At 46.5% G+C, this 26,682-nt stretch overlaps 1 protein-coding gene across 5 annotated transcripts in view; it reads right to left on the reverse strand.

Annotated features, from left to right (window-relative positions):
- Window positions 1-26,682, reverse strand: part of CAMTA1 (calmodulin binding transcription activator 1) — a 955,716-nt gene that overhangs the window by 463,399 nt on the left and 465,635 nt on the right. For all 5 annotated transcript variants that reach the window (XM_037828625.1, XM_037828627.1, XM_037828624.1 and 2 more), the window contains one exon: window positions 1,052-1,187. In XM_037828625.1, the coding sequence (XP_037684553.1) occupies window positions 1,052-1,187 (136 nt within the window). The remainder of the gene's footprint in view (window positions 1-1,051; window positions 1,188-26,682) is intronic.

Genomic DNA, 26,682 nt, shown 5'->3' on the forward strand with positions numbered 1-26,682 from the left:
ATATAGAAAAAGCGATCATGACAAAGAGTGTCACAAAAAACATCAGCGAGGAAGGGCAACCCGTTGAACTCAAGTGGCTTACCGTCCTTGCCTTCAGTCCTGGCACGCCTGAGAACCCAACGCCAACACACTCCAGGACACTTCTCTTTGACCAGTTTAAAATACCAGGAGGATCACAGGCAGGCTTCCCAGCTCTTGGCCCAAGACAGCACTGGCCACGTTCCTAGGTGAGGCCCTTTCACCAGGCTCAGTGGGCAACACAGAGAAGTGGGTGCTCGCTAATCAGCAGGCAAGAATTCACCATGCTTCATACCCTCTCCGTCCACTACTGTGGCGCAGGGCCCAGGCCCTCGTCCCAAGGGAATTTTTCCATGGTCTCCCAAGGTTGAGAGCCCATGGGGTCAGAACCAAAGCAAAGAAACCAGCCTGTGCCATGGCACCATTATCACCCAAGGACCAAAAACCGAAGTCTGCACAAGATCCCAAGACGTTTCCCGCAGCACCCCACCTCCACCCCAGCCCTGCAAAAATCACACACACCTTATTATGCTATCTGATTATCTTAACATCCATGTGCTCTCTGAGCTTGAAACACCCAAAGGGAAAGAGAAGGGTTTGTAATAGCCAGAGTCAGGCGAGGCTCTGGATGGAGAATTACCAGCTCCTAAGGGAACAGCTCAACAGAGGAGGCCAGAGGCCACTGGAGACGGAGACCCTAACACCACGTCAGCTCTTTCTTGGCATCTGCAAACCCTCAGTGCACCCGGGGAGGCTCTTCTGTGATTAACACAATAAATGATTCTGCAGGAACCTGGCAAATCCCGATCTTTACACCAATGACTCCCTAGAAACATGAGTGCTTTAGTTAAATCCAGTTTCACTCACTATTGGGTAAGAAGGTAAGAGAAAAAGAAAAAAAGAAACCAGGGTCTTGGCAAACAAAAATTCTTTTAACAGAGGTGACTGGCATCGAATTACTCCCCAAATTCCATTATCCGCATCAGCCCGGAAACGACATTTGTGGAACCCAAGAACCTTGCCCGCTCTTTACCTCCACTCCCTGGACCTTCAGTTTCATGTGGTCCTCTCGGGTGGTTTTCCCATCTTTCCTCTTTTTCCAGCAATACCCGTCTTTCCTGTATTTCACTTTCTTCCTGTTGTAGAGTATCATAGAGCCATTCTGTGGTCTGGGAACAACAAATGGTTAAATTACCAAGAGAACCAGGCAGAAGAAAAATGAATGAAGAAAGATAGCGTAGACCAGTAAAAGTCTCTACGAAAAGCAATATTCCGCATTTCCTGGAATATAATTTTTCACCTTTTACTGCAGCTCCCTGGATTAACCATGTTTTATGACCAGCCAAAATTTGCTTGTGGATTTGGTACCTAATGAATTAAATGTGTCAATGACAGGCTTAAAAAACATCCCTGTAGTAATATCCACCATCTAATCAGGATATACGATGCGGGGGCCCAAGCGACGCACCAGAAAGGAGGCAAAACAGAGAGAGAGAAAGCAAAAAGAGCTGGGGGTGTTGTGCAGGCTGCAATAGCGTATGTCTTGTGGAAGGATTTTTTCCATGTCTTATAATCCATCATCCAGCATTAGGAAATAAATAAGTTGAACGCAGACGCTAGATGACTATGTTAAGAGCAGACCAATAGAGGAGCTAGTCATGGATTCCAAATGCTCTTGATTCATTGCCTGCATTTAACTCACTGCTTGATACAAAACAGCATCCCCAGTCCTTCTTCTCAAGCAAGCTAAGTGCCTGATTCTTCCCCATTTGGGCTTCACCTGTCAGAGCTCAGACACTGCCAGGTAAATTTGTCTCGCTGGTTCACTTGTTAAACGGTAAATGTGGGATGGATGATCTTGCGCCATTTAAAAGAGCAAACAAGAAGAACCTTGGGTTTTCCAAAAAGAAACCGAACCCATCAGCCACAGACAACAAAGACAGTTACGTGCACATCTGTACTTGCAGCGGTCCCATATTTGGGTTTGCACACACCAAGGAGGGAATGAAAGAAACTCCTCTGGCATTGGGGCGAGGTCTGGGGTCAACAACTTCCAAAGTAAAGTTTCTGCAGGTTCAACCCCCAAGAAAGACTCCTCAGAAAGAAAATAGCGCACGGCCCTCCCCGGGCAGCCAGCAGAGAAAGGAACACCAGATGAGTCTGTGTCCCGCTGAGGCCGGTGGGGGCCTTCCACCTCGCTTATGGCTTGTCCCATAAAGCCAATGAAGTGGTTTCTTCTGATGCAAGTTGGCTTATCTGTTTCTCTGCTACACCAGAGGTGAGAAAATCCTAAATCAGCCACCCCTCCCCGTGGCCTGGGGCAAGAGCCTCCAACCCCTTTCTTTCTTCTTTCTTCCAACAATGGGCTGCATCACAATTGGGCACAGAACATCTTGCTATTGAGGTCTTAATATTCCATTGTCTGTAGGGGAAAAACTGTCACGCCAGGGTGACAGCAGCTAATCGTAGTTCCCACCCGGCCCTGCTCTGTCATTCAGCAGCAATATGATGACTAAACAGCAGTTCCTTTGGAAATTACAGACGTTCAACGGAGGCTCCCAACACTTCATTGTTCCCCTAATCGCTGGGCAATTGGTTTATGTCAGAGCCGGTTTCCTTCCTACATCTGTACCGACTCAAACGCACGGGGGACAGCTCCACACGCTTGTCACCATGCTGTCCGCTGCCTGTTGGCAGGTGTGTGTGGAAACCCTCCCATTGGCTTCCACTTCTGAATGAGAGAGGCTCTCACACGTGAGGCTCAGCCGCCTCCTTTTCCCACCTCAGCTCTGCTCTGGGTGCTTGAACCTACTCCTCAGAGCACCCTGAGCCCCTCCCCACCCCCCCCACCCTCAAAAGACCCATCGGAAGTCCCCTGGAGACCAACTACTGGGCTGCCAGAACAGTCGGACCTCTTCACGTGCCTCGTCCTCTCCAAGCGGGAAGGAAGGTGCTCTGAGAACACTGCAGAGATGCTTCTGACCCCAGAGAACGCAGCCCCTGAAGAAGAGGCCACATTGACCCCGCCCGGCCTCTCGTGAGCTAGGAACTCGTTTGTAATTTGCTCCATCCTCTTGCCCTTTCTAAACTTGGTTAATAAACGCAACAGAGTCTTCAGACAACTGTCCCCTCGTTACAGCTGGTGTGACCCAGAAAGAGTGGATTCCCCAAACACCACCACGGACCCAGAATCACAACTGTTCTCACCCAAGGAGACCCATCCTCCTCTTTGTCATCAGAGAGTGGCCCTGTCATGCAGTTTAAATGGCCTTAATAAATGGAGTCATTTTAACTTGCAATAATGATCTGATATTATTAGAACTTGCCTCTGCTCTGCATGGTGGGGGATGGTCCCTCCATGGCTCACGGGTCCTAAGAATGACAAAATGAAAACCAGAATGACAGGCTGCAGGAGAGGCAACGTGCCTCCAAATGCAAAGAAAATGGGGCTGCATGGCGGTCCCAGAACAAAATGAAGAGCAAGTTGAGTTTGGGAGAAGGGGGTTGGAGGGAGGAGGAACGGTTAGGGGTGGCTGCTGCTCTGGGAGGGAGGAGGGGGGGCCACCCGGGGCCGGGGGGGGACCAAGCTTCAATATGGTTCATAGTGGCATGAAAGGTGGCCCCACGGGGAAGAGTGGGCAATGGGAACGGAGCTGAGGACAGATAGGACCCCCGAGGCTGCACGGAGGAGGCACGGAAGCTGGGAAGTCAGGTCCACCAGCTTCTCTTGGGAAGCCCCCCAACTAACAGTGCTGTCAGCACCCAGCTGTGGCCTTGCCGTGCCATGGCGCTGGGCTGAACACAGTACAAGAGCTCCCGCGTCGATGTCTAACTTACGTCTCTATCTCTATATCCACATCCGTGCGCGTGTCCGTGTCCATGCTGTGTTGCATCCGCACGGCAACCCTAGCTTTATTATCATCCCCAGTGCATAGATGAGGGAGTCAGGGCAGGAATCACTCCAAGTCAGTCTGACTCCAGAGCCCCGGTTGCAGCTGCGATTTAGACCATGCTCTGGGAGCCAGGCCGGGTTGGACCCCAGCTTGGCTCCAGCAGCTGGGTGATCACTAAAGTCCTGAGTGCACCCCTCACCCACTGACAGGCAGGGATTTGGGGGGTGAGCACCCCAGCTTCCTGGCCCCGTGTTTGGGGTACCTCAGAGGCATGCTCCACACCGTCTCTCCCATCAGCAGTGAGCTCCAGCAACCCACGGGGGGATCTTGCCAGGAGAGGGGCCCTTGGCACCCACCCCTTCCTTTCTCACTTTCCCCTGCCTCTGCCAGGGTTGCCTGGGATCACCTCCCAGATTCACTGCTGCCTCAACTCATCTCAGGATCTCCTGGGAGAAGCCAAACTTCTGAGAGCCTCCAGAAAACAACCCGGAACCTCCACTGCTGCAGTGTTCAGGCAAAACAAGGAAATCCACGGGAGAGCAGGAGCGTCACTCTAATCAGAGAAGCCTCTAGCCATGACCCTTCTACCTAGAAAACTAACAGTCAGAAAAACTAACGGTGCTCCATGCAATAAGGTAAAAAGATCATGGGATCAATGGAAAATCTGCTACAAATAATAGGAGCAAGGAAGCAGGTATAAAATTAAGATACAAAATCAATACCGTGTGTGTGTGTGTGTGTGTGTGTGTGTGTGTGTATACACACACACACAGAAGGAATAATGGAAGACCTCATTTACTATATAAAAAACTAAAATTAAATGTGTAGGTATAAACTTAACAAGAAAATTCTCAGAACCTAAAGAGAAAAAGGACAAAAAAGCTTCTAAAAGACACAAAAGTAGATTTCAATAAATGTAAACACACAACATGTTCTTGGTTAAGGTCATAGAATTATCAAGCTTCCCCAAGTCAATCTATAAATGTAATATAATGTCAATAAAGATTCCATCAGGATTTTTTTCTGGGTCAAGAAAAATTGATAATACAATTTATTTGGAAGGAAATAAAACACCAAGAATAGCCAGCAAAAATCTAATTAAAATGACTGAGGTGTAGGGGCTAGCCCTGCCAGATAGTAACATATAAAATAAAGCCTCTATAATTAAAAGATAATGGAACTGACACATGAAGAAATAGACCAATGGAACAGAATAGAAAATCCAGAAATATTCCCGCTTACGTATGCAAATTTAGTATATGATAAAGGAGGTATATCAAGTCAGTGGAGAAAGGATGACTTGAATATGCAATGTTGGAATAATAGGATAGGCTTAGGGAAATCTATCTTCACATCATACACCAGCATAAATTCCAAATGGATCAGAGATTTAAATGAAACAGATACAATCATGCATGTGCTAGAAGAAAATACAGGTGAATTTGCCTATAATCTAGAAGTGGGGAACCCTTTCCCAACTATGATGCAAATTCCAGGAACAATGTGCAAAAGATAATTATATTTGATTACATAAAAATAAAACTGCCAAACTGTTTTCCAAAGGGGCTATACCATTTTACATTTCCACTAGAAATGTCTGAGGGCTCCAATCTCTCCACATCCTTCCCATCATTTGGCATTGGCCATCTTTTGGATTTAGCCCTCCTGGGGTGGGTGGTGGTAGAGAGGCGGGGGAGGGGCAGGGGGGCTCGCTGTCTGGTTGCGTCCCCCGAATGGCCAATGTTGTTGGGCATCTTTTCATGTCCTTCTTAACCATTCTTAAGACTTCCTTGGTGGGAAGTCTATGTGAATTATTTGCCCATTTTGAATTGGGTTGTTTGTCTTCTTCCTAATGAATGATAAGAGCTCCTTACATGTAATCTGGACATTAGTCCTTTAGCAGAGTTATGGTTTGCAAATATTTTCTCCCAGTCCATGGTTTGTCTTTTCTTTCCCTTAATGATTTCTCTTGAAGGGCAAAGTTTCAAAGTTTATCATTTTGTCTATCATGAATCATGCTTTTGGTGTCATAGCTAAGAATTTTTTGCCTATTGAGAAGATTTTCTTATATTTTCTTCGAGATTTTGAATAGCTTTAGTCCCTGAACTTTGGTCTGTAATCCACTTTGAGTTAATTTATGTGTATGGCATGAAATAATGACCTAAGTTCTTTTTTTATTTTTTATTATTTGTATAGGATTATCCTATTATCCCAAATCATTTGTTTTAAAAGGGCTATCCTTTCTCCCATTAAATTGTCTTGGCAAATTTGTTGAAAATCAATGGACGCATCAACATAAGGCTTTATTTCCAAAACTTCAGTTTTGCTGCATTGTCTGTCCTTATGCCAGGGCCACACCGCCTTGATTGCTGCAACTTTGGAGTAAGCTTTAAATCAGGAACAATAAGTCTTCCAACTTTGTTCTTTTTCAAAATGGTTTTGGGTATTCTAGGTCCTCTGCATTTCCAGATAAATTTAGGATTAGTTTGAAATTTTCTGCCAAAAAAAAAAAAAAAAGAAAAAGAAAAAAAAAAGAAAACAAACAAAAAATGCCTGCTGCTTTTTGATAGGAGTTGCTTTGAATCTATAAATTAATTTGGGATGAATTGCCAATTAACAATATTGAATCTCCCAATCCCAGAACATGGGATCTCTCTCTATTTATTTAGATCTTTAATTTCTCTCAACAACATTTTATCGTTTTCAATATACAGGTTTTTTTTATTTTTTTGAATTAAATTTACTCCTAAGCACTTTATTCGTCTTGATGTTTTTGTGAATAGAATTGGCTTTTAAAATTTAATTCTTGGATTCTTCATTGCTCCTATATAGAAATGCAATTGATTATTTTTTTTTAATCTTCATTTTATTGAGATATATTCATATACCACGCAGTCATACAAAACAAATCGTACTTTCGATTGTTCACAGTACCATTACATAGTTGTACATTCATCACCCAAATCAATCCCTGACACCTTCATTAACACACACACAAGAATAACAAGAATAATAATTAGAGTGAAAAAGAGCAATTGAAGTAAAAAAGAACACTGGGTACCTTTGTCTGTTTGTTTCCTTCCCCTATTTTTCTACTCATCCATCTATAAACTAGACAAAGTGGAGTGTGGTCCTTATGGCTTTCCCAATCCCCTTGTCACCCATCATAAGCTACATTTTTATACAACTGTCTTCGAGATTCATGGGTTCTGGGTTGTAGTTTGATAGTTTCAGGTATCCACCACCAGCTACCCCAATTCTTTAGAACCTAAAAAGGGTTGTCTAAAGTGTGCGTAAGAGTGCCCACCAGTGCGGGATACTGATTACGTGCTTCAACCTGGCGGGCCTGGGCTGGGGGACCGGATCCACCCCTGGGGAGGGTAGTGGGTACGGGTGACAGCGCCCTCCACAGCCCCCCGGGCCTGAGAAGGTGAGGCCGGAAGCAGGCCCCAATTCCTCACCCAAAACCAACCGTTGGAGGAAGCTTGCCGGGTAAGACCGCCTCCCTCGTCTAACCACTCTACCCCTCCGTTACAATGCAACGTCCCCTACTGCCAGTGCGCAAGCACCAATCATTGTGCAACACCCAACAACCAGGGACAACCTCCGCGCCCTCTCAGAACCAATCCAAGCCTTTAACCTCTACAGCTACCCCGCCCTCTAACCGCCCGATATAAGCTTGTACTCTCCCCTAATAAACTCTCTTGGTTTCTTCACCCTAAAAGAAACGTGTCCCGCCTGTTCCTTTCTCGCCGCCCTTTGCACGCCTCCGCCGGGGACCTGGCCAAGTCCCCCGCCTCGCCCTCGCCTCCGGGAAAGAGCCCCCGCCGCCGGTACCCTCCGAGCAATCCTGAGAGCCTAGGATTTAGCAACCGGCCGCCACCCCCCCCCCAGACGAATCAACTGCGACCGCACACCAGAGTGACCTCTCGGCTCCTTTTGGATTCTCTCTGCCACTGAAGCTTATTTCATTTCCTTTCACATCCCCCTTTTGGTCAAGAAGATGTTCTCCGTCCCACGATGCCAGGTCTACATTCCTCCCCGGGAGTCATATTCCACGTTGCCAGGGAGATTCACTCCCCTGGGTGTCTGATCCCACGTGGGGGGGAGGGCAGTGATTTCACCTTTCAAGTTGGCTTAGCTAGAGAGACAGGGCCACATCTGAGCAACAAAGAGGCATTCGGGAGGAGGCTCTTAGGCACAACCATAGGGAGGCCTAGCCTCTCCTTTGCAGCAACCGTCTTCCCAAGGGTAAAACCTGTGGTAGAGGGCTCAACCCATCAAACCACCAGTCCCCTATGTCTGTGGTCATGTTAGCAACCATGGAGGTGGGGTAGGCGAATACCCCTGCATTCTCCACAGGCTCCTCAAGGGGGCACTGCATCTTTTTTTTTCCTTGTTTTTTTTTTTTTTTTAACTTTCCATTCTTTTTAAAATCAACTGTATGAAAAAAAAGTTAAAAAGAAAACAAACATACAATAAAAGAACATTTTAAAGAGACCATAACAAGGGGGTAAGAAAAAGACTCCTTTTTAACTCCTTAAGTTAACGTAAGATAACTGCTTAACTTCCAACATGTTCCTACTTTACCCCAAGAAAGTTACCTAATATAGCAACATTTCTGTGAACTTGCTCCTACTATATCCATCAGAAATTAACAGACCATAGTCATTCCTGGGCATCCCCAGAACGTTAAATAGCTTATCTGTTCTTCTTGGATTATTGTTCCCCCTTCCTTAATTGCTCTCTATTGCTAGTTCCCCTACATTCTACATTATAAGCCATTTGTTTTATATTTTTCAAAGTTCACATTAGTGGTAGCATATAATATTTCTCTTTTTGTGCCTGGCTTATATCGCTTAGCATTATGTCTTCAAGGTTCATCCATGTTGTCATATGTTTCACGAGATCGTTCCTTCTTACTGACGCGTAGTATTCCATCGTGTGTATATACCACATTTTATTTATCCACTCATCTGTTGAAGGACATTTGGGTTGTTTCCATCTCTTGGCAATTGTGACTAATGCTGCTATGAACATTGGCGTGCAGATATCTGTTCGTGTCACTGCTTTCCGATCTTCCGGGTATATACCGAGAAGTACAATCGCTGGGTCGAATGGTAACTCTATATCTAGTTTTCTAAGGAACTGTCAGACTGACTTCCAGAGTGGCTGAACCATTATACAGTCCCACCAACAGTGAATAAGAGTTCCAATTTCTCCACATCCCCTCCAGCATTTGTAGTTTCCTGTTTGTTTAATGGCAGCCATTCTAACCGGTGTTAGATGGTATCTCATTGTGGTCTTAATTTGCATCTCTCTAATAGTTAGTGAAGCTGAACATTTTTTCATGTGTTTCTTGGCCATTTGTATTTCCTCTTCAGAGAACTGTCTTTTCATATCTTTTGCCCATTTTATAATTGGGCCGACTGTACTATTGTCATTGAGTTGTAGGATTTCTTTATATATGCAAGATATCAGTCTTTTGTCAGATACATGGTTTCCAAAAATTTTTTCCCATTGAGTTGGCTGCCTCTTTACCTTTTTGAGAAATTCCTTTGAGGTGCAGAAACTTCTAAGCTTGAGGAGTTCCCATTTATCTAGTTTTTCTTTTGTTGCTTGTGCTTTGGGTGTAAAGTCTAGGAAGTGGCCGCCTAATACAAGGTCTTGAAGATGTTTTCCTACATTATCTTCTAGGAGTTTTATGGTACTTTCTTTTATATTGAGATTTTTGGTCCATTTTGAGTTAATTTTTGTGTAGGGTGTGAGGTAGCGGTCCTCTTTCATTCTTTTGGATATGGATATCCAACTCTCCCAGCCCCATTTGTTGAAAAGATCATTATGACTCAGTTCAGTGACTTTGGGGGCCTAATCAAAGATCAGTCGGCCATAGATCTGAGGGTCTATCTCTGAATTCTCAATTCGATTCCATTGATCTATATGTCTATCTTTGTGCCAGTACCATGCTGTTTTGGTAACTGTGGCTTTATAATAAGCTTCAAAGTCAGGGAGTGTAAGTCCTCCCACTTCGTTTTTCTTTTTTAGAGTGTCTTTAGCAATTCGAGGCATCTTCCCTTTCCAAATAAATTTGATAACTAGCTTTTCCAAGTCTGCAAAGTAGGTTGTTGGAATTTTGATTGGGATTGCATTGAATCTGTAGATGAGTTTGGGTAGAATTGACATCTTAATGACATTTAGTCTTCCTATTCATGAACATGGAATATTTTTCCATCTTTTAAGGTCCCCTTCTATTTCTTTTAGTAGAGTTATGTAGTTTTCTTTGTATAGGTCTTTTACATCTTTGGTTAAGTTTATTCCTAGGTACTTGATTTTTTTAGTTGCTATTGAAAATGGTATCTTTTTCTTGAGTGTCTCTTCAGTTTGTTCATTTCTAGCATATAGAAACATTATTGACTTATGTGCATTAACCTTGTATCCCGCTACTTTGCTAAATTTGTTTATTAGCTCTAGTAGCTGTATCGTCGATTTCTCAGGGTTTTCTAGATATAAGATCATATCATCTGCAAACAATGACAGTTTTACTTCTTCTTTTCCAATTTGGATGCCTTTTATTTCTTTGTCTTGCCGGATTGCCCTGGCTAGCACTTCCAGCACAATGTTGAATAACAGTGGTGATAGCGGGCATCCTTGTCTTGTTCCTGATCTTAGAGGGAAGGCTTTCAGTCTCTCTCCATTGAGTACTATGCTGGCTGTGGGTTTTTCATATATGCTCTTTATCATGTTGAGGAAGTTTCCTTCAATTCCTACCTTTTGAAGTGTTTTTATCAAAAAGGGATGTTGGATTTTGTCAAATGCTTTTTCAGCATCTATTGAGATGATCAATTGATTTTTCCCTTTTGACTTGTTAATGTGTTGTAATACATTGATTGATTTTCTTATGTTGAACCATCCTTGCATGCCTGGAATAAACCCCACTTGGTCATGGTGTATGATTTTTTTAATGTGTCTTTGGATTCGATTTGCAAGTATTTTGTTGAGGATTTTTGCATCTATATTCATTAGGGAGATTGGCCGGTAGTTTTCCTTTTTTGTAACATCTTTGCCTGGTTTTGGTATTAGATTGATGTTAGCTTCATAAAATGAGTTAGGTAGTGTTCCATTTTCTTCAATGTTTTGAAAGAGTTTGAGTAAGATTGGTGTCAGTTCTTTCTGGAAAGTTTGGTAGAACTCCCCTGTGAAGCCATCTGGCCCTGGGCATTTATTTGTGGGAAGATTTTTGATGACTGATTGGATCTCTTTGCTTGTGATGGGTTGGTTGAGGTCTTCTATTTCTTCTCTGGTCAGTCTAGGTTGTTCATATGTTTCCAGGAAATTGTCCATTTCTTCTACATTATCCAGTTTGTTGCCATACAGTTGTTCATAGTATCCTCTTATAATTTTTTTAATTTCTTCAGGATCTGCAGTTATGTCCCCTTTTTCATTCATTATTTTGTTTATATGGGTCTTCTCTCTTTTTGATTTTGTCAGTCTAGCTAGGGGCTTGTCAATCTTGTTGATCTTCTCAAAGAACCAACTTTTGGTGATATTTATCCTCTCTATTGTTTTTTTGTTCTCTATGTCATTTATTTCTGCTTTAATCCTTGTTATTTCTTTTCTTCTACTTGGTTTAGGATTGGTTTGCTGTTCATTTTCTAGCTTCTTCAGTTGATCCATTAGTTCTTTGATTTTGGCTTTTTCTTCCTTTTTAATATATGCGTTTAGTGCTATAAATTTCCCCCTTAGCACTGCTTTTGCTGCATCCCATAGGTTTTGGTATGTTGTGTTCTCATTTTCATTTGTCTCTATATATTTAGCAATTTCTCTTGCTATTTCTTCTTTAACCCATTGATTGTTTAGGAGTGTGTTGTTTAACCTCCAGGTATCTGTGAATTTTCTAAGTCTCTGATGGTTATTGACTTCTAATTGTATATCATTGTGGTCAGAGACTGTGCTTTGAATAATTTCAATCTTTTTAAATTTATTGAGGCTTGTTTTATGTCCCAGCATATGATCTATTCTGGAGAAAGTTCCATGAGCACTAGAAAAGTATGTGTATCCTGGTGATTTGGGATGTAATGTCCTGTATATGTCTGTTAAATCTAATTCATTTATCAGATTGTTTAGGTTTTCAATTTCCTTATTGGTCTTCTGTCTGGTTGATCTATCTATAGGAGAGAGTGATGTGTTGAAGTCTCCCACAATTATTGTGGAAACATCAATTGCTTCCTTTAGTTTTGCCAGTGTTTCTCTCATGTATTTTGTGGCACCTTGATTGGGTGCATAGACATTTACGATTGTTATTTCTTCTTGCTGAATTGCCCCTTTTATTAGTATGTAGTGGCCTTCTTTGTCTCTCAAAACATCCCTGCATTTGAAGTCTATTTTATCTGAGATTAATATTGCTACACCTGCTTTCTTTTGGCTGTAGCTTGCATGAAATATTTTTTTCCATCCTTTCACTTTCAGTTTCTTTGTGTCCCTGTGTCTAAGATGAGTCTCTTGTATGTAACATATTGGTGGTTCATTTTTTTTGATCCATTCTGCGAATCTGTATCTTTTAATTGGGGAGTTTAATCCATTTACATTCAACGTTATAACCGTGAAGGCATTTCTTGAATCAGCCATCTTATCCTTTGGTTTATGTTTGTCTTATTTTTCCCCTCTGTCTATTAATATCCTTTATTGTACCCATACCGAATCTCTTTAGTACTGAACCTTTCTCCAAGTCTCTCTGTCCTTTCTTTGTTTCTCTGTCTGTAGGGCTCCCTTTAGTATCTCCAGTAGGGCAGGTCTCTTGTTAGCAAATTCTCTCAGCATTTGTTTGTCTGTGAAAAATTTAAGCTCTCCCTCGAATTTGAAGGAGAGCTTTGCTGGATAAAGTATTCTTGGCTGGAAATTTTTCTCACTCAGAATTTTAAATATATTGTGCCACTGCCTTCTCGCCTCCATGGTGGCTGCTGAGTAGTCACTACTTAGTCTTATGCTGTTTCCTTTGTATGTGGTGAATTGCTTTTCTCTTGCTGCTTTCAGAACTTGCTCCTTCTCTTCTGTGTTTGATAGTGTGATCAGTATATGTCTCGGAGTGGGTTTATTTGGATTTATTCTATTTGGAGTTCGCTAAGCATTTATGATTTGTGTATTTATGTTGTTTAGAAGATTTGGGAAGTTTTCCCCAACAATTTCTTTGAATACTCTTCCTAGACCTTTACCCTTTTCTTCCCCTTCTGGGACACCAATGAGTCTTATATTTGGACGTTTCATATTATCTATCATATCCCTGAGGTCCATTTCGATTTTTTCAATTTTTTTCCCCATTCTTTCTTTTATGCTTTCATTTTCCATTCTGTCATCTTCCAGGTCACTGATTCGTTGTTCAACTTCCTCTAGTCTTGTACTATGAGTGTCCAGAATCTTTTTAATTTGGTCAACAGTTTCTTTAATTTCCATAAGATCATCCATTTTTTTATTTAGTCTTGCAATGTCTTCTTTATGCTCTTCTAGGGTCTTCTTGATTTCCTTTATCTCCCGTACTATGGTCTCATTGTTCATCTTTAGTTCTTTGAGTAGCTGCTCTAGGTGCTGTGTCTCTTCTGGTCTTTTGATTTGGGTGCTTGGGCTTGGGTTGTCCATATCGTCTGGTTTTTTCATATGCTTTATAATTTTCTGTTGTTTTTGACCTCTTGGCATTTGCTGAACTTGATAGGGTTCTTTTAGGGTTTGTAGACCTATTGAAGTCCTTATCTCTAATTTATGAGATCTACAGCTTCGTGGAGTACACTTTCTCTAACTAACCAGCAGGTGGCATCCACGAGCCACCTGTTCTCCACAAGCCAGTTCTCCCCTGCTTAGCCTTTTTGGTGAGTGGGGGAGTGAGTCTTGTGGGGTCCAATTGGTGTACCAAGCTTGCGTGTGTAGTTGGTGTTGCCTGCCCTGTGTATGGGGCGTGTTTCTGGGCAGTCAGGGGGGGGGGGTGGCTCTAACAATCAAATCTCCCTGATGATCCTAGAGTTTTAAGGCTGCTGCAATAGTCTAATCCTTCAGTTCAGTCCTGCCACAGTTTGTCTCTGCCACTGACCCACAAGTCCTTGGTATTGGCGTATGGCTCCTGAGACTTGCAAGTGGGCCCCTCTTCCAGGCCGTGCACCCCGGGTCCTCTGTTGAGGGATGACTGTGCTATGTCACAGGTGAGTGCCGTTCCCCCAGGGCAGTTCTGGGCTGCTGGGCTGTGTAGGGAGGCTCCCAGTCTGCTGAAATCACGGCTGAATGGGGCTTTGTTAATTCACACTGCTCTACCTTCCCAACTCTGGGACAATCAGCTGAGGTTGCAGGGAAGGCTAATGTCCATGCCCAGTTTTGTGGTGTGTGCCTGTTATTTGAAGCACTTCCGTCACACTGGGTTGTCTGGGGCAGTTCTGGGCTATGGGGCTGGCGATGGGCAGGAGTGTTTCCTGTCCACCAGGATGATGGCTGTGAGCGGACACCCCCCTTTTCTTGGGAAGTTGTGGTGTTTAGTGAATTTTCTCAGCCACTGGATTATTGCGTTTTGTCTCAGAGCTCTCCTAGTTCTGCTCTTGACTTGACCTGCCCAAATAGCAAGTCTTTGAAGCTTTCTGTATTGGGCTTCTTAGAGTAATTGTTTTAGAAAAAGAAAAAAGGATTTAAAAAAAACAAAAAAAAACAAAACAAAAAAAAAAAAAAACGGGCCCTCCTCAGAGATCTAATGGGTTATTGAAATGCTAAGAGACAAAGCAACCAGGGCCATTAAGGAAAGGTCCACAGGGCAGAGAGATCAGCTTTTCTTCGGGATTTGCATATGCGCCTCAGGGCCCTTCCCCTTTCTATGTTCACCAGAAATCCAAAAATCCTCCGCTTTTATTTTGGAGTTTTTCATGTTGTTTTTTTTCTATGCCTGTCTCCTCTCTGCTGGGCTGGCTGCTCTCAGATTCTCTGGTGTCTGGTCTCAGTCTATCTATGGTTGGAGTTTGAATCAGTAGAATGAGTTTCCGATAAGAGCTGCCACTGCAGTTCTCCCTTCTCCTTCCTGGAGCTGACAGCCCCTCCTCCCACGGGACTGAGCCTGGCAGGGAGGGGCGCGGGTCCCCTGGCCGCAAAAACTTACAGATTTCGCTGATCTCAGCAGTTCCACGTTTTCATGAGTGTTGTATGAAGTATGCCCAAAGTCAGATTGCTCTGTGGTGTCCAGTGCACGCAGTTCCTGGCTTTCTACCTACTTTCCTGGAGGAGTAACTAAAACATACAGCTCACCAGTCTGCCATCTTGCCCCGCTGGAACCCCAATTGATTATTATATATTGATTTTGTATCCTGTGACCTTGATAAGTTCATTTATTAGTTCTAGTAGTTTGGGGTGCTTTTGGTAGATTCCTTGAGATTTTTTACATGCAGGGATTCTGTCGCCAGGGAATAAAGACAGTTTCACTTCCTCCTTTCTGTTCTGGATGCCTTTTGTTTCTTTTCTTGCCTTATTGCACTGGCTAGAACCTCCCACATAATGTTGAATGGTAGTGGTGAGAACAAACATACTTTCCTTGTTCCTGATCTTTGGGGAAAAGAATTCAGTCTTCCACCATTTCTTATGATGTTAGCTATATCAAAGACTTGTAAAATAATGTGGAAAGGACTCAGAAGTCAACTTGAAGAGTTTCCCGCTGACTAAAGATGGGATAATTTGAGCATCAGTGAGAAAAATAACTGCAATGGATTAAAACGCATTAAATATTGTTAAATCCATGAGTTTGTAATGATACTAAAATAAGTAAACAAAAACATATTGGCCATTGTTAAAGGATGCTAGTGACCCAACATATTATTTTGAAAACTAAAAGAAAGAAAAGGAGAAGAATCAGTCATTTATCATACTTTCATTGTACAAACTGTTCCTGTCAGTTACCAAACAGCAAGAGAGAGCATTCTCTGTAAGAGCATTCCAGCCAATAAAGGAGGGGAAAATGGGGGAATTTAAGTATTTCCATTTTGCAACCCCTAATGAGTTAATGGATCTAGGCATTTATCATTGATGGCTGCTAACATCACAAAGGGAGACAAACAGATATCAGGTGTCTCCTGACAAAAGAACATTTTACTGTTGGAAAAAGGAAAAAAAATATATTAAGCTTGAAATTATTGAAACCTGTTGATCTAACTACCACTTCATGAGGTCCACAGAAGACAGAGGAACATAGTCAAGGATGCCCGGGGAAACAGCCAGCAAACTCCAGAGTGTGGGCAATGCTACAGGACAAATGACTCAGTTTCTTCAACAAATTCACTGAGAGAGAGAGAGAGTGTGTGTGTTGAAGTGGGACTGTACAGATTAAAGAGGCTTAAAAGCAGTATATCAACCAGTTGCAATGTGTAGACCTTACCTGGATACTGAGCCACAAGCAAACTGAAAAATATGGCATTTATGAGACAACAGACAATTTGGACAGTGACTGGATATTTAATGACATTTAGAATTATTAATTTTTAAGAGTGATAATTGTGTAATTGTATTCTTTAAAAGAGACTTTATCTTTTAGAGATACATATTGAAATAGTAATAATATTATTTAATGTCTGAGATATGCTTCAAAACAATGTAGGGGGGAAAGGGTGGATGAAACAAGGTGGGCCATGAGTCGATCAAAGTTGAAGCTGGATGATAAGTACATGGGAAGTTCATTATCCTAGTCTGTCTACATTTGTATATGTTTTAAATTTGCCATAATAAAAAGTTTTTAAAAGGAAGACAGTCACGGAATTTGGCGTGAGAGCTAGGTTACATCTTTAATACTAGCTCAGCTCCTTAAGAGCAGTGTGACCTTGAACAAATTCTTGCATTCCTCTGTTGTGTCAGACACAACGTATGAGGGTTCCCAGCACAGTGCTGGCACACAACACCTGCTCTTCACAACTAATAATGAAAGCCAAGAACTTGACCCCATTCGTAGGCTTTCCCCTATGGAGAAAAGACGAAAGGACTTAGGGAGTATTGAAATGGCACATTGTGGGGTAGGGCTGGAAAACCCACCCATGGGAGAGGCTGATCCTGAGCACTTGAGCCCCGACCCCACCCCACACTGGTCTACCACGAGAGAGAGAGAGAGGGAGACAGAGAGAGAATTAGGTAGATAGAAGACAATAACTGAAGACAGAGGCTGATGTGTTCACGAGAAGTTTTATTTGTTGATGTTAAATAGGAATTTATGGTGCAACTGGAGATCGAATTTAATACTTGGTTAATCTCACGAAATGAAAGGTCTGAACACTATTTCCAGGGCCAGAGTTGAGTCCAACTTTAGTTTCTGGGCTCTCCTCCTAGAACCCCCACTTTCCCCGTCCCTAACTGATCACTTCCAGGACCTCGACAACCACCTACAATTCCGTGCCGACAGCTGACCCCTGGCTGGCTTCCTGGGGGGCTGCTCTCTCACCAGCCCATTCCACGGGCCTGGCCTGGAGGCAGCGGATTCCACGCGACAGGCTCCGTGCAGGTTGACCTGCTATTGCTCCACTGCGTTCATAAAGACCTGCCCCTGGTAGCAGACTTTTAAGAACAGATGATGTCTTTTCTCCTAGTGGGACTCAACAAACAGTCTCTGGACAGCTTCTAAAGAATCCAGGTCTCCAAAAGCACTGCCCTTTCCCCAGCCAGAACCAAAACCCCGGGGAGGCTCCATGGTTCTTGGGGCATTTTGTTGGTGCCTTTGGTCCCAAGGCAAATGGAAGGGCCTGGCATGATGGAAACACAGTGCCTACAGCTCCAAATGCAGTGCCTGCAGCTCCAACTTTCTCTGGGCCCTGACCCCTGTGACGGGCTGGTTCTCCTCCCTGGTATGAGCTGCAGTGTCAGAGAAGTTGACGCTCTTCCAGGGGCCAGGGCTAAATCTCCATTCCAGTGGGCAGTTGGAAATGAGAGATGCTACCCTGAATTGCAGCTCACAGATTTTATGTGCACACACCTTCTTCCTGATCCTTCCAGCGTGGAAGGACTTGATTTAAATGCACCATCGAGGTAAGTTGTCTGGACTGAAATGTTAGTAATGACCATGACCACAACCACTACAAGAGCCGCCATTTATTAAGCACTTACTGTGTTTCAGATACCAGGCAAAGACTTTCATATCTATTTTCTCATTTTAATCCCAAAATAACTTCAGGAGGCAGATACCTGTTATCCTCGTTTTACAGATGTGAAAACTTGGGGCCCAGAGACATGAAGTGGCTGTCCCAAGGCCACACAGCTGGTAAGGGCAGAACTGTCCTGATGCCCAGCTGCAAAGTCCCTGCCGGTCGGTTGCCTCGTCCCCTTCTTTACGAGGACAGCCCAAGATCCTGCCAGAGCCCTGGAACCGCTCAGGGCAGGACATTTCACATGAAGGAAGGATCGTTTGATCCTGATCTAAATTGTTCCTTTAGCTCTTCTTTTTGTTGCAAATGGAGGGGAAAAAATCTGAGAAAGCAATGTCTCCTGCACTTATCTCCCTCGCACACAAACCCAGTGGAGAGGAGTAATTGATGGATGGAGCACAGCAAGGGTGACAGCACGCCAAACGCAGCCCCGAGAAGGCACAGCGACAGCCCAAATGTGGTCGGAAGGGGCTGGTCTATTTACTGTCAGCCTGGCATTTTCTACTCACTTTTTTTTATAAGGTTTTCGAGATCTGGGGGACAAGGAACAAGAAAGCCCATCTTGAACATCCCACGTCTCCTCCTGTTCGGCCATTCTGAGCTATTTATGGCATGAAGGAGAAGAAAGGGCTGCCGGACCCAGCCCCGGCTGTAATCTGCCAGATATGAAAACCAATTGCTTCTCATAATAAATTCCAGCTGGAGCCATAGAAATAATAAGGACAAGGAGAAGGTAACACCAATTTGCCTTATTTGATTAGCTCCTTCTTGGGCAGTCCAACCCCGGCTTCTTTTCATTAAAATAAGGGCAAATTGAAAATCGTAAAAGAGGTTCTCTTATCAGAGAACAAGCAGCTGGGCAGATTCATATGCCTAAGGACCCCCCATGAGCCCCGAGCTCAGCCAACGTGCGTGCTCTCGCTGTTGGAGATGAGCGGACCCGGAGAGGCCGGGAGCTGCTAGAAGCTTCAGGGAGCCTCCTGTTGCCTGTTTCATTCTCCTGAAGAAAGTCAGAGAAGGCCACAGCGCTACCCAGTCCCTCGGGCTCTGCGTGGCCCACCTCATCCCGTGCTCACGACCGCCCGAGGAAGGCTGCTCCTGACGCCAGGCACACAGGGCACCCGTCAGGGCAGGGGCCAAGACGGCTGCCTGGGGTGAAAGGCACGAGGAGGGTAACTCGAGCTCCCAGAACCCAGAAGCAGAAGCCAATTTCTATTTCCCAAGGATCATCAAATGGGTTTGTTCAGCAAATCGTTGCAGGAGGCCACTGAAAAGCAAAGGCCAGGTGTACGGGGCAACAGCCGGGACCAGGAACCACTGCAGAGCAAGTCTGCAGATCAACGGCACCTTCCCTCGAGTTCCCAGGGCTTGCAGCTCAAAGTTCCATTATGACATACGCTACTGATGTCAGTATATTTATTGAGCCGCTATATGGGCTGGGATCCACGGAAGGCATAAAGAGTCCGTGGTGAACAATTAACCAACACCCTGCCTTGTCAAGTGCGGGAGGAGAGACAAGAGCCCAGAGGAGCTGCAGGTGCAGGGACTGGAGGCAGGAGGGGGACAAAGCAAACAGGAGCCTTCGGGGCACTCACACTCTGGAGAGGGGGTTCTGTAAGAGCTGACCTTGGGGGGTGATGGGCAGCATGGGCAGGCTCCCGAAGGACGTAGCATCCGAGCAGATGCCCAGGTGAAGGCAGGGGCACAAACCGGCCGGCTCTCTGGGAAGAGCTTCCACTTTAGGTTGTGAGAGCAGCAAGACCGAGACGTGCCTGGGGCGCGGCTGGAGCTGGGCAGAGGGCAAGAGGGAGGATAGGCTAGCAGCCAGGTTGTATGGGGTCTTGAACAGGAGTGGATTCCTATCCTGATGAAATTTCTATCCTGATGAAATTTGTATCCTGATGAAAGACACAAATTAATCAGGTAACACAACCAATAGCAACAAAGGACAGCCAAGGACTCTGGATTTTAATACACAAAACATTGGACACATCCCATAAATTAACTCTGCAAGTGAACTTTGGAAAGTGCAGTGAAGAAAGTGCACAGGGTACGATGAGAGGGCATCAAAGAGCCTGTGTCTAGACTGCGGCAAAGCTCCTTCCCCAACGAGAAGTGATATTTATGCTGAGACAATGAAAGAGAAAAGTCACCAAAAGAAGAGCGAGGAGTGGCACCTTCCAGGCAGAGAGAACAGCATGTGTGAAGCAGCCAGGTTGTGGCACTTCATCGGGCCCCTGAGAATTCTGAACTTCACCCTCACAGGGATGGAGGGTTTTCAGCAGAGAAGTGGAGTGAACATTTAGACTTGGTATGTCCAGCTCACCCAGCCACTCAAAGACACAGAGAAGCTTGTCCCCCTGCCCCACCACCGGTCGTGCTAACTTGTAAGCAGTCCCCACTCCGTCACGGTTAGCGCTGTGTGTCAGCTTGGCTGGGCCACCATGGGCCCAGCTGTGCAAGCAAGCTGGGCCTGGGTGTGCCTGTCGAGGCGTTTTGTAGATGCAGCTGATGTCTGCAGTCAGTTGACTTTGAGTAAGGGGATCACCCTCCATAACGTGGGTGGGCCTCACCCACTCAGCCAAAGGCCTTAAGAGCAAACACTGGGGCTTCCCGGAGAAGAGGAAATGGTCTCAAGACGCAACACAAATTCCTGCCTGAGTTTCCAGCCTGCCAGTCTGCCCCACAGATTTCAGACTTGCAGCCTTCATAATTGCATGAACAAATTCCTTAGAATAACTCTCTTAATCTCCATGTTGGGAAATCCTCTCTTTCCTTAAAAACAGATGAATGATCAATGATGAGGCAAAGAAAAGAGGGGATTTAAATGCAAGAGAGATTACGTGGCTTTCTTTGGATTCAATGCTATTGGAAAGCAGAGAACCTTCCACGTCTGCGGCTCCATGCAGCCCAGATGACCTAAGCCCGGGCCCAGCCAGGCCATGAGTGCGTCACTCAAACACCACCGGGGTCATTTCCCTGCCAGCCCCTCCACTGTCTCATCCAACCCAAGGCCACCCCCTAACGGAGCCCAGTGCCTCCACGGCCCTCACTTGGCATAGTCCAACATCGACATTTTATTAATAATCTAACGTAAATCTGAGAGAAAATTAATGTGTCATCTCCTAGCAGAAAAGACAAAACACCTCAACGTGATGGTCTGTTCAAGTTGTCATTTATCATCAGCATGCAATCAGGGCAAGTTTCCCACATTTGCGTGGGAGTTTTCCAGACAATGAATCTCTGGGAATTAGCTGCTGGTCCAATTATTCCTGCCCCACCACCACCACCACCACCAAAGAGATAAATTCTGTCTCTGCAGGGGAAAAAACACAAAAAGAATAAAAGGGTGAGGAGAGGAGCTGCTTGCTATTCTCCTTCTTGGTTGAAATCAATTTTTCTTAAGGAGACAAGGCAATATTCATTTTGTGAGAAGGGAATAAGGCTGTACACTAAAGGCCAATAAATGGAGCTGTTCTGATGAAAACTTCCTCAAATCAAATGTAGGGGAACTTCTTAATGGGCTTTGTTCTTCCTTTCCATAATCCCATAACGATTATGAGAAAGACGGACAGCAAGAAGACACGGGGGAGGGGAAGGAGCCTAAGCACTGGGCAGGGTCAGTGCAGGTAAACCCAGGAGGTCACGGCAAATGCTGGCCCATCTGTCCGCTCAACGAGTTCCCTGAGGGTCCCGCAGGCTCTGGGGACACAGCTCTGCACGGACAAGCATGCCCTGGTCCTCAGGGTGCTTACAGTCTAGTGAGGACATTAGTCAACCCACAGGGAAACTAATAAAAAACGGATAAAATCTGCAAAGAAAATAACCCAGGAAAGGAATTCTGTGGATTAAAACAGGATTGTTTTGTCTAATACCTTTTTTTTTTAATCCTTAGTGCAAAACACAAAAATGCACCCTGGAGTAAATCATGACTGTGGTTCCAAAGTAAATGGAGCAACTGGGAAAACAGACAGCCTCTGGAGGGCAGGTAGGTGCAGACGCCGGTTTCTTCTGGCTACCAGCAACGGGCCGGGAGAGTCTGGGAAGCCCAGGGCTACCCCTGCCCAGGCTGACCCCACTGTCTACTGTCGTGGAAGCCCAGGGGCTCGGCCACCAGCAGGGGACATCTGGGGACCACCCCTACTTCCTGGGGCCAATCCACAGGAAAAGCAAGACTGCCTGGGTGCGGATGGTGCTGCCCCTGGGCAGAGCACCCCTAGGGTGCCAGGCCCAGGCCTCTTACCCACTCAGGGAGGGGGCACCCATGGGGGCCGCTTGCCCAACACAGTTCCCATTGCAAGTGCGGGCTCCACTGCACCCTGAGTTTGGAGACTCCTCTGCCATGTGACTGGATCTGCCTCCTCCTTCTGCACACAGCTCCTGGGGCCCGACCGGGGCTCCTATTCACCTGTCGCTTCCAGGGAAGCCATGGGCGCCGGGTCTCTGTGCTGCCCTCCCCCCAGCTTGTGTGGCCCCCAGGGCTGTGGGATGAGTCCCACAATCCCCCCGCAGCCCTGCCAGGCTGCCCTTTCCTGGGCTGAGAATAACGGGCCTCCTCCAGGTGGCTCAGGCCTGGCCGCCCAAGCAGAAAATCCCGGAACGATAATCCCCAACCCAAGGCCAGGACCTGCAGCCTCCACCTCCGTCTTGATCTGAAAGACTATTTTTCTCCTGCACATAAGACCAGAATGTCCAGCAAATGCTGCAGGGATAAATGCCGGAGTCATTTGGTGCAGATGGAGGGCCGATGGGGAGGACAGACTCAGGGACTGCTCCAGACGGCAGGAAGAGAAGGGAAGGGGCTTTTCCAACAAACGGGCAGCCTGAAAAGGCTGGGGAGACAGTCAGCCGGTTGAAGGGGTTGTTGGGGCTGTCGGGGCCGTCGCGGCAGGGTACAGGGGCACTGAGGGCCGGAGGGACAGCGCAGGCCCAGAGCTGGGAGCTGCCGGGTTCCCTCAAAGGCTCTACTGTCTTCTGCCCCCACACCCAACCCCTGACTCTGACCTTCACTCCCATTTCCCCGAAGCTCCCTGGAATTGCTGCTCTAATTTTCCAGGACGGCTCCAGCAGACAGAGCCCTGAAGGTGAGCTGTGCACCACTGGCTGCTTTTTCAAAGCCAGAGCTTTGGGGCAGGGGAGGGGAGTCCCAGGCTGCTCTCCCCACCCAGGCAGGTGGGGAACGTGCCAGCACCTGGGACCCTCTTTCAAGGCCCCCGGCACCAGCTCTGGGATCCTCCACGGCTCACTGGCCTCAGCCCCTCGAGCCGGCTGCACAGGAATGGGGCCCCTGGCCCCCAGGAATCCTCAGCTGGGGCCTCCACAGCCTGTTCTTTGGGCCTTGGGGGCCCCCACCAGTCTCTCAAGACCCCTGGAAGAAATATCAGGATCAGAACAATAATGGATTCCAGATTCTAAATTTTTATCACTTTCTCTGTGCCCTATTGGACTATCGGTCTGTTTTCTTCCTTCTGTCTACCTGCGGTTCCAAGTTTTCTATACTGAACATGCTGTTTTGTAATAAAAGGAAAAGGAAAATTCTCCTTAATTGAAGGCTGAATTCTTAAGAATTCTTAAGCGGATTCCCTGCCCTCCGTGCACTGGAGCTTCCACCCCTCTCTGCCCCTCTCTCCCAGGAGGCCGGTGCAGCCCCCTGCCGCAGGGTCTCGCGCGTTTAGTCCCTGGGGACGGGGACCAGGTTTTACGAGTCTCTACCGACGTCCTGCCAACATGAGGCCTTCAGTGTACCCAAAGGAGCAGGCAGGTGACACCTCACTGCCCACGCAGGGTGAAGACCAGGGCCCACCCCAGGCCCCTGACGCCCTCCCTGCTCTCGTCCCCTCCCTCGGAGGAGCTGCCGGACGGGTGAGTGGTGGGAGGTGCCCCCCGGCCCCCGCTCCCAAGTTCACCTGGCAATGAAGGGCGACCCCAGATTCCGGCATGTGCAGGCCGGACGCCAGGCACCCACCGTGGCCCTGTCCTGTGCTGCCGCCCCCAAAGGTGCTTAAGCCGCACACGAGTCTCAAAATGCTGCATGGGCCATCGGAATGCTGGGAGGGGCCAGGCCCTCACGACGGCTGTCGCGGGCTGATCTGTGACCCCCGGAAGACACGCCCAAGTCCCAACCCCCGGCCGGACCCGTGAGGGAACTTCTCTGTAAATAGGACCTTTGAAGATGGTATCAGTTCAGATGAGGGCAAACTGGGTAGACCCTAATCCAACATGACCGGTGCCCTTGTAAGAAGAGGAAAGGTAGACACAGACAGGCAGAGACAGAATGAGGGACACCACGTGACAGAGGCAGAGGTCAAGTTTGCCGCCATGGGCCCAGGAGCTCCACAGAGTGCTGGTGCCCACCGGAGCCAGGCAGGGGCGGGAGCCGATTCCGCCCCCTAAGAGGAGCGGCCCTGCCAATTTCAATTGGCAGATATCTCAATTGCCAACCTCAATTTCAGATATCTGCCCCCAGAAGGATGGGATGAGAAGTGTCTTGCCTTCGGCCAAGCAGCCTGCAGTGCTTTGTTACAGCAGCCATGGCAAACTAAGATGGTGTATGGCCAGAGCGGGCTTTCCGGGAGTCCAACACCCTTCAGTGTCAAATTCCCCTGAACTCAGCAGGCATTCCCAAGAGGGAAATGCACCACCCAGACATTCCAAAGGGCCCTCCATGCCACCTTCCCCCTGCAGGGCCAGGATCGCACAGGGATCCATCGCTGGCTTTCATTAATTACAGCATGAATTGTGCTGAAGGTGTTTGGTCAATAGAGCCCTCTGCCTCCTCTCCACGGAGCTCGTAAATCAGAGCCTGATGCTCTAACGGCCATGATGTTCCCCTAATCACGTTACTGCAATATTAATAAGGCTGTTTAATGCAACCAGTCCCTACTAAATTGTCACATAAAAATTTGGTAAATGTCAGACACATCATTTAATAGAAAATGATGCTTTACTGCCAGGGGAGCTCGGTGGCCAAGGGGATGAGGTGAAAAGCGCATAGGTGACCTCAAGTTTCCCCGACAAAGAGGTCCTAGCCTGGGGCCCCCACCTCGGGCTCCTCCTCTTCCCGGCAGGCAGCCAGCCCTCCCTGGAGTCCGCGGTGTGCAGGGCGAGGGCAGGGGCTAGGGGCAGGGTTAAAATAAAGGGGAGCCCCTGCCCCCGTGCACCTTACAATGTTTCTGGAACAAGAGGGAACCTCTAGGTTTGTCTTGGTCACACCTCACAATGCCCCTTGAAGGATTGTTACCTTTAGAAAACCAAGAAAGCTTCCAGGGACATTGACCCACATGTAACCATTTACCATTTCCAAAGGGATGGGTTCCCCAAAGCAAATTAGTATCATGTAAATTTAAAAGGATGGCAGTTGGTCCCACCAACTGGGGTGGACAAGGGCACAAAAATACACAGGGTGATGTTCCCCACAGCCTGGTTTATGAGAGGGAAAATGTGGAGACCGCCAAACCCTTACTGCCTCAGTTAATTGCTTTGGTAAATAAACCACAATATACCGATATAACGGGACACTGCACGGTTATTAAAAAAAGATGGTGCATATCTATATTTATTGACATATTGAGTTAAATAAAAAGCAAATTGCAAAATAGCATGTATGGTCAGATCTCATTTATATAAAACTGTCTATATACCCAGCACCCCTACATCTATCTGCGCCTGTGGAAAAATGATGTTCCCCGAAATGTTGACCCTGACTGTCCCTGGGGGATGGGATTTCCAAGGATTTGTGCTTTTTTGGTTCTAGCTTTCTATGTGGTGTGGGCTGTTCTCCAATGAGCATGTACTATCTTTGTCAAAGAGAAAAATACCAATTTAAATAAAAGTAAAGAGCAGAGGTTTCTGAGTGAACTCAACACACACTACTCTGTGCCCAATTCTAGGGGTGCAAGATGAATAAAACCCCATCTTTGCACTGGAGGCCTCACAAGAAAGTAGAAATCACAATAACCAGCAGACGATTGTATTTCAGTGAGACGCAGGTGACAAGGGAGGTGAGGCCAGGCCGGGGGTCTGGGGAGGAGGTGACAACGTGGGGTCACCCGCCTTTGAGTGTGAATCCCCCTGGCCTGTGCGATGGAGCAGCGGCCCCATCCCCAGGATGGGAGGGAGGTCTGGCAGCTGTGCTGGCAAGGAGGGGCAGCCTCCACTCTCCCCCGAGTCCAGAGCCCCAGGAGGGCCCCCGACAGCTCCGCCAACCCTGGAGCCCCCGGAGTGGGTCACTCCACACCCCCATCCTGCCCACGGGGGCACAGGGACCCCCCAAGCAGCGGAAGGGCGAACAGAAGACCAAGGGTTTTATGCTGCTGTCCACAGTGATGTCGATGTATAAAAATAAGACCAGTACACAGCAGATATCCTTAAAAAAATAACTTTAGCAAGTGGAAAATAGTTTTAGAAAACTGCTCTCTATCTTGGCCAGAAAGAAGAGTGTGAATGCAACCTGGTAATTTTGACCAGCTCCTTCTGGTTTTCCCTTTGCCCTTTGAGTGGCGGCTGGGCCACCCCCCACCCCTGCCCGCAATGGTCTTGCCCACCAGGATGGGGCCCTGCAGATGGTGTAAATTTAGTTGATCCAGCAGGAAGCTCGCACGGGCTTCAGCCACTGGCTTACTGCTGACCTTGCGCAGGCT

Source organism: Choloepus didactylus, chromosome 2 (genome assembly GCF_015220235.1).
Source record: "Choloepus didactylus isolate mChoDid1 chromosome 2, mChoDid1.pri, whole genome shotgun sequence".
Lineage (NCBI taxonomy): Eukaryota > Metazoa > Chordata > Mammalia > Pilosa > Megalonychidae > Choloepus > Choloepus didactylus.